The following is a 7,822-nucleotide window of genomic DNA, read 5'->3' as shown; positions in this document are numbered from 1 at the left end:
GTAGGGCAGCCCGGCGGCGCGGCCTGACGGTGCCCTTCCCGCAGCTGCAAGAGGCCTTCTTGAGGGGCGAGCTGAAGCCGGGGCTCAACGTGGTGCTCGAGGAGCGGCCGAAGCGGCGCAACGATGCGGTGAGCGGGGCCTGCGGGGCGGGTCGGTGCGGGGCAGAAGAGCCTGCGCCAGTGCTGGGGCCCGGGGTGTCGGGGCAGGGCAGGCCTGGCGGGTGCCAGCCTTGGTGTGAGGATCTGGGGGGCAACACCTTGGAGGAGCATTCCAGGGTGCACCTGGACATTCAGTCGGGGGGGGGGGGGGGGGCTGTTTTTTGCGGAGGTGTGCAGGGCTGTGCTTCTTTCGCAGGAAGGCCTGAAGCAGTGCCTGTCCGAATTCAGGAAGCATCTGGCTTGGGTGGAAAGGCTGGATGTGACTTTGGGCCAGGTCGTGGACCCCGTTTCACAGAGTGCTTCTAACAAAGACGCTGTTGACCCTGAGAATGATTTCCAGAGAGAAATGAGCTTGTAAGTGTCAAAAAGAGAGGTTTCTTGCAGGGTTTTGGCATAATGCTGCGTGCTTGGGTGTTGTGTTTTGCAGGTGTGCTGCTGACAGCCACACTGGCTGTCACTGTGGCACTCTTGGGCCACATTTGGTGGCTCTGAATGTTTTTAATGACAGTATATTTAACTTGTCACTGGAAAGAATTTCTTTCCTCACAGCAGACTTCCATCTTTTACTGAAAAGTTTATTTAAAAAGTTCCTTGATTGCAGCACTGTGGTTTTAGCACAGGGTATGGCTTTTTCTTTGTGAATTTGCTTTGATGTTATTACAGTTCTCTTGTTTTGCCTTGCCTTTTATAATTCACCATACAAAACTGTAACTGGAAACTAGGTAAATGTATATGTGCAAGATGTAAGCATTAATACTGTACTGGCACCTAAATTGCTTATAGTAGCATGGAATGTTGATACAATTCTGGATCAATGCTTGCTAGATCTCTGTATCTGCTAGCTTATGTGAGCAGAGTTCCTGTTGGTGTTGTGAGATGCCCAATGCCAGTGACAGAGCTGGTGCTGTGCTGTCTCCCCAGTTACCGGCAGGCGCAGGCAGCAGTCCTGGAAGCCCTACCAAGGCTGCATAAGCTCCAGGTTCCTACTAGAAGGCCAGATGATTACTTTGCAGAGATGGCCAAATCAGACCAACAAATGCAGAAGGTATGTTCAGTGAATAATGGCTCGCTGTCCTGTGTTATGTGCTGCTTTTAGCCTGTGTTAGGGATTGACTTGAAGGTGTGATGTGTGAATACTTCATCTCTGACAAGTGCCCGTGACAATGTTTGTGTTTGAAAGCTTGTTTTTCACAGGAATAGGTATTTCAGTGCAGTGTGTGGACTTCCATAACAGATTGGAACATAAAGCAGAAAAGCATATATTCTTTTCTACTATATTCTGTCCTGAATGTATTTAATATTAAAAATGGAAGCAAATTCTCCATACATGTAACAGTAGTAGTGAAGTTGGTCGTGTTTATGCTCTTTGTCCCAAGACTGCAGTCAACTGTGGCATTAACATGATACTTTTTACCTATTTAAGTATTACCCTTTGTTGATAGTCAGCCTGTTTTGGTTCTTTGTGATTTTGAACTGTGTTTTCACAGCTGAATTAATCTATCCTGGGTAGTAAGGCAGATTTGCATGGAAAATAATTTTGTGAACTTGCTTTTCGATTGTGATCTTTGTTTAAAATGGAAGCCTAACTCTTGTTTTAGTTTTGGAAAAGATACTACACTGTATAAGTTAAATATACATGAGCTAGAAGCTAATTTGGAGGTTCATGGATGACTTGATCACTGTTTTGCTGGCTGATAGACTACTCTTAGAAAAGAGGAATATTAATAATTAGGTTGTGCTGAGGCTTAAGTGAGTTCTGCACATTACTGTTCTTTTGGTGGCTTCTGTTGGAAGAACAGAGTTTTTATCTGTTAGTGGAGTCACAGACTGAAGCCAGATGGTCTGGGTTGAACTCGTCGTAATCCCTTGTAATGTGGCATCTTTATAGAAACGTTTATTAACAGGGAGGGAACGAAAAAGATGTGGCATGAAAGGATTGTTGACTCTTCTTCAGTGCTTTAAATGACAAGAAAGAAACTTTCAAATCTTCTACATAGACCTTAGTAAGCTGACAAGATGTGACAAGATACACTTATGTTTTGGTTCTGTTACAGCCCATTATAAGGCTCTGTCTTGTCTCTAGAGATTTTGGCTACAAATCAGTTCAGGAGGTTCTGTAATAACTGTTCCAGCCCTCAGCTGAAATAATGTTGTGCCCTATAAAGCATTATCTGATTGAGAGATGTTTTCCTTTTTTTACACTCATTAATAGTTCACATATAATTATTGATTTCAGGACTGCACAGCAAACATAAAATTCTCATATTTTCTTCTGCATTACTGATAAATGTTATTTTTTCTGTTCCCCCAACAAGATTCGACAGAAGCTGAAGAGTAAACAGGAAGCAATGGAAAGGTCTGAGAAAGCGAAACAGCTCCGTGCAATGAGAAAATATGGCAAGAAGGTGAGGAGGAGCTATTGAAGTTATGTGTGGGACACTACTAAGGACAGCACTAACGTTTTGCTTCTAATCCCAGGTGCAAACTGAGATTCTGCAGAGAAGACAAAAGGAGAAAAAGAATATGCTGAATGCAGTTAAAAAATACCAGAAAGGTAAAGTTCTCTAAGAGAGCAAATGTGTAGTGGGAGCAGCAATGTATGAGCAAGTGTACGGCCATGTGATGTGTGGTGTCAATCTGTAGTGCTGGGCACTAAGCTTGAAAGACTGCAGCTGTGCAGAATTCTGTGCTAGTGAAAATCCTCCCAGATAGCTGTTCTTCAATGAGGGTGATTTCTTACTATTACTTGCTTCGACTGAAAATTTGTATTTCCTGTGGTGGTAGCTGTCATGTCTTTGCTCTTGCAGGTTTGTCTGACAAGCTGGATTTCCTAGATGAAGAGCAGACGTCATCTCAGGGGAATAAAAAAGGCAATGCAAATCAACGAACAAAGAAAGGGTGAGACCAGAAAAGAAGGAAATTCAAATGCAGAATCTCTGGTTATTATTTTTTTTTTTTTAGTTTTTTGGGGGATCATTTTGTGGAAGGAGAAAGCTGTTGTGATTAACATTGAAACAAGTCCAAGGTGGTTTTCTGGACCCTACAGAGGAGGAAAACTGTGGCCAGAATGTAACGGAGACTGAAATGTGCTATTTTTTGCCTTTTCAGTAAGAGGGGGAAGGTTTATGATGGCTAATGGAAGTCCATCACCAGATATATGTGTCTTCTTGGGTATTCCTGAGGAAAGGAATATAGGCCATGATGCTGTTTGGTTGTTTTTCAGACCAAATGCCAAAAGACGATACAAGAATCAGAAGTTTGGTTTTGGTGGGAAGAAGAAAGGCTCCAAGTGGAACACACAGGAGAGTTTTAATGATGTATCCAGCTTCAGTTCAAAAGTGGCTCACAACAAGGGCCCAGGAAAAGGAGGAAAAAGAGGGAAAAAGGCCCTCAATGTAAGCAAAATGTTGCATGCAAATGATCTGAGTTGGCTTTGAAGCCAGTCCTGGTCTGGGAGGGAGAGCTGAGTATGTGAAGGGTGCCTCCAGCAACGGGAAGTGATACTGCCTGTCTTTCAGAGCTGAGCTTGATTCAGTTGCAGGCAGAGTTGAGGATAGTGGTTTTGTATCTCAGCAGGGAAGTGAATGGGGAGAATTAGCAAGTAATATTTTTTGCTATCTGTGTCTCCAAATGTCCCTCTCTATAGAGTTCTTGACAAGTATGCTCTGCAAGCTCTAGAGCTAGAATGGATATTGAGGACACAGAAAGAAATATTGTCCTTTTTTTTTGCAGAAGAGACCTGGAAAGAGAGCAAGGCAGAAAATGAAGAGCCGGGCACGCTAAGAGGACTCTACTCCCTAATGGGGTTTCTGTGTTTCAGTGTGTTGCAAGATGTGTTTCTGCTCTCATCAAGCAGCTAACCGTGGAGCAAGCTGGATGCTTCCAAGTGGCAAGAAGAAAAGTGCCTTATCACTAATTTCTTCTTACTGTCTGTTTTGTGGAAGGATTGTTTTCTACTTAAACCTATGGTGTGTGAACACATTAAATGGTTTGCACAGAGCTAAGTCTAACTCATGTTTAGCTGTGTTACGAATGGTTGCTGATCCCTGCCCTTTGTTCCTTCTGTTCTGACAACTTTTTCCACAGTTACTGCTGACATGTATTTGGTAAACTTGAATCCTGGGTCATGTTGATGGTCAGAATAAGAAGTCTGAAGCCTGTCAACATATTGAAGTGGTTTTTAGACTATTTATATAGATGGGTTTGGAAACAGCAGCAAGGAAAATGCAGCAATCTTACAAACAGGTTTATTTCTGTAACTATTGTCAGGCCACAATTCTGGACAGACTGAGGTTCCCTCTTCCCTTTTCTCACATTTTCTCTTGCCAGAAACGTACCAGACTCACCTAATGACAAGCAGGGCCTAATATGTTAGATGTCAGTAACTGCTTCTAAGTTGTGTGGCATTGCCACTCTACTACTGCAGGTTCTCAGACTGCTCCTCCCCATGGCTTGTGGCAGCCATTTATTTAGTGACCTCAGTTTTCCGGCGTGGGAAGTAGAATCTGCAATCGGTACGGTCCATAGGGACCTGGGAAGGAAAAATGATGAATAGTCACGTGTTCACTAGAAGTAGTAATAGTAGTTGTCCCTCCTGAGAAGAGTGATACATGGTGTTCTTGCTGCTAAGAAATGCCCAAGTGACAAACAAATAGAATACTGTTTATTTGAGACTATACTGTTCACTGCTTCGTTATCGTAGAGCCTGGGGAAAAAGGAACACTATGAAAACAGCATCATGAGTCCTGACTCTCAATTTAACTTACTTCTCTACATACAAATTTAGTTGCCAACATGAATTTCCTGCCAGTCTAATCCTACCAGCAGTATCTGGAAGCGTAAAGCCCTGCTGGGGATGTCTGTCTAGCCTTGTCATGAGTAAGTAGTTTACCTGACGTACAGTATGAAAAGTTACAGAAGACTCTTCTCATCCTGGTTTTTCTCTTAACAAGCCAAAATTAATCAGGCCTTCATTTGCCTTTCTCGAAACAGAAATCTACAAAGTCAGTTATTGTCACAGCTATTCATTTGTCAAATATGGTTGATGTCTCAGCTTGTTAATAATTTCTCCTGTTTATTCACACTTCCCCAAATGAATCTTCACTGGTGTATTCTGCCTCAGGTATACTTAGCTGACTATTAATTTTATGGTTCTGCTTGCAATTTGGTTGTACAGCAGCACATTTCTTTTCATAGTACTTTTGTATGTCACTTCACATTGCTCACTACGCCATTTCTTGTGGCAGAAGGCTTTAATAAACACCCATGACTATGTATGTGGCATTTGGCAATGTGCTTGGGGTCAGCTGTGACTGTAGGTATTTTGCATGCAAGTTTCTCAGGGGGGTGTCTACTGTTTCTGTGTTCACAAGCCTATGCCATTGTGAAGAGTCAGGTGTAAATTCTAAAAGAGTGTTGTCCATGAATAGCTGTGCTCATCATACTCATTCCTGTTTCCTGTGTTTGTCACAGATTACTTTCTTATGTGAATATATTCCACTGTGATGGGCTGAACCTCTCTGAATCCTGCAAAGATCTGAGTCCTTAAGCACCTTACCAAAGGTTTTGTGTTCCAGCCAATTTCTTGACTTTCAGTTTGTGGCTCTGAATATTTCTTTGTTGGTTCCAGTGCTGCATGGTGAATAAGATTCAGAAACTTTTCTGTTGATTTAAGGGACACAAATACAAATGAAAGAAAGTTATGTTTAAAAAACAGTTACCCATTGGGTGCATTAGGACATCTTAATGCTGTCCAAGTGGTAACAAGAAAGCCAAGGTTGGAGGCAACCTCTATGCTTCTGCAAATGGTGGTGTGATGGTGACATTTCTGCTCAAATTTATCTGATGAAGTTTCTAGATTTGTCTACCTACACTGTCCTGTTAATTCTATCATCCCTGTCTGCTGTATTGTAGCATGTTAATTTTCTTACACCACATTTAGTATCAACCAGCACTTCGTGTTATTTCTTATCTTTCTTGGTTGCCTGAGACCTGCTGCTTTCCCCTGTTTTGGTTTTCTCCTCTTCCCCCCCAGTCCTTGACTAGGGCAGGCCAATCTTAACTGGCTGTTAAGGTTTTTAGACAAAATTGGCATGAATTAGAAAATAAGGGAGCACTTGCTGTAAGGGTTCCTGTTACTAATGCTCTAAAGTGAGACTTGGCAGCCGCTTAAGCAGTTGGTGGTTAGGTAGAATCTGCAACAACAGGCAGCATGTATGTATAAAACATGTTTCTAGATTTTTATTTTTTTCTGAAAGAGGTTTAGATTCTCAAACAGAATTTTATAGTATAACTGAAACAAAACCATAATTACATGAATGCAAGCTTGTACTCATAATGAAAATAGGAAAGGGCCTTAAACTGGAAAAAAACTGCCTTACATTTAACAAAAGCATAACTGAGTTTTACTTTCTTACACTGACACGGTGTTTCCACATGTCATTTTTTAGACTAATTGGAATTTTAAAATCCTATTTATTAGTAATTTTCTTATGTAATTATCACAAGCTGTTAAGAGATTTCTTACCATCTGCTGGCTCTTCTATATTATCATGCCATGACATAGGCTTCCTGGTGATTGTGTGAACTGGAAAGAAATTGTAGAGATGAATTACTTTAATGTGAACATAGCATCACAGCTAAGTAAGGCTGTCTGTCACTGCAGATGTTCTTTTTTGGTTATTCTTCAGTCTGGGCTCAGCTACTTCACTGAAGTTATAAAGGAAGAACAGCATGAGAACAGAACAAAGTGAGTCAGACTTAAAGTCTAAAAAGGGAAGGGGGTTAAGGATGCTAAAGGCACTACTGCTTTGTGCTCTGTGCATTCACCACAGCAAACTTCCACTCTGCCCAAGAGATGGCCCACAGAGTGCTGAGTTTCAGGCTGTTACTTTCATTTCTTTTGGTTTTGGTTTATTGTAAAAGCTGTACGTGGTTGAATCTGTTGACATCACTCATCTGCCAGCACAGATTATGATATAACTGAATTGACAGATAGAAATCAGCCAGGGAATATGTTATAGCGCTGAGGCTACCTATGCTATCTGTAGTGTTTGCTCAGGATCCGTGGGTTCTGGATCCCAGATAGTTGCCTCACTAACCCTAACCCCAATGCACTGTCTAATCGGGGCAAATCTGTCATGCTGCCGATCTGCCTCTGAGGGTGCAGATTGTTCACTTAGGCAAAAGAAAAGCCCACGGGGTTGCTCCTTCCAGCTCTGCCCCTCTCACTAGCCTGTGCTGGCTTTCTCGGGTGAAGCTGCTTGTTTCTGACACGCAGCCTGTTTCTCCACGGCCTGCCCTGGCCTCACGGGGGCCGGCCGGTCCGCAAGCCTTCCCTCAGCCCCGCCCGGTGCTGTGCTCGTCTTGCCCTCGGGACCTCGCGCCAGTTCTCTGTGACCGCCCGTGCGCCGCCTCACCTGGTTGGAGCGGATTCACGCTGTACTCTGTGTGCAGCCGCTGGCACTTCAGCTCCTTCCGTACCCGTTCGCACAGGAGCTGGTTCAGCCGCACTGGGTCCAGCGGCGTGTTGTTAGCGCTGCGGGCGGCCATGGTCCCCTGGGGCTGCGCGGCGTCCCGTAGGCTGGCAACGCCTCACGTGGTCCCCGATGAGGCTGCTGATTGGTCTATATGGTGCTCCGCCTCTTTTACCGGTTCCCTTCCCG

The 7,822-nt window shown here is 43.5% G+C and overlaps 2 protein-coding genes across 3 annotated transcripts in view; one reads left to right on the top strand and one right to left on the bottom strand.

The window, feature by feature from the left end:
- EBNA1BP2 (EBNA1 binding protein 2) overlaps positions 1-7,822 on the top strand; it is a 498,012-nt gene that overhangs the window by 254 nt on the left and 489,936 nt on the right. The window contains exons 2-9 of one of the 2 annotated variants that reach the window (XR_009964489.1): positions 45-128; positions 355-512; positions 1,080-1,203; positions 2,474-2,563; positions 2,637-2,712; positions 2,966-3,056; positions 3,382-3,553; positions 3,891-4,059. Coding sequence is in view for 1 of the 2 variants with exons in the window: in XM_062617249.1 (XP_062473233.1) it covers positions 45-128; positions 355-512; positions 1,080-1,203; positions 2,474-2,563; positions 2,637-2,712; positions 2,966-3,056; positions 3,382-3,553; positions 3,891-3,941 (846 nt within the window). In the remaining variant the exon portion in view is untranslated. Of the gene's footprint in view, positions 1-44; positions 129-354; positions 513-1,079; positions 1,204-2,473; positions 2,564-2,636; positions 2,713-2,965; positions 3,057-3,381; positions 3,554-3,890; positions 4,158-7,822 lie in introns of those variants that run through there. The other variant, XM_062617249.1, reaches the window with a different exon arrangement.
- On the bottom strand, positions 4,384-7,777 carry CFAP144 (cilia and flagella associated protein 144). The gene is made up of 4 exons (XM_062617250.1): positions 7,577-7,777; positions 6,685-6,744; positions 5,716-5,819; positions 4,384-4,689 (listed from the first exon to the last, which is right to left on the bottom strand). Exons 1-4 carry the CDS (start codon positions 7,707-7,709, stop codon positions 4,624-4,626), a joined length of 363 nt encoding a protein of 120 aa, XP_062473234.1. The 5' UTR covers positions 7,710-7,777; the 3' UTR covers positions 4,384-4,623.

Source organism: Pezoporus occidentalis, unplaced genomic scaffold, assembly GCF_034315485.1.
Source record: "Pezoporus occidentalis ecotype Australia unplaced genomic scaffold, CSIRO_AGI_Poc_V1 ctg194, whole genome shotgun sequence".
NCBI lineage: Eukaryota > Metazoa > Chordata > Aves > Psittaciformes > Psittacidae > Pezoporus > Pezoporus occidentalis.
This window is presented reverse-complemented; position numbering and strand designations above follow the sequence as displayed.

Bases quoted from the DNA above. Each gene is read 5' to 3' on its own strand.
- CFAP144 (XM_062617250.1), bottom strand. From the start codon at position 7,709: ATGGCCGCCCGCAGCGCTAACAACACGCCGCTGGACCCAGTGCGGCTG. The intron at 6,745-7,576 runs GTGAGGCGGCGC...ATTTCTTTCCAG, and splicing joins CGTGAATCCGCTCCAACCAG to TTCACACAATCACCAGGAAG. The intron at 5,820-6,684 runs GTAAGAAATCTC...TTAAATCAACAG, and splicing joins TATAGAAGAGCCAGCAGATG to AAAAGTTTCTGAATCTTATT.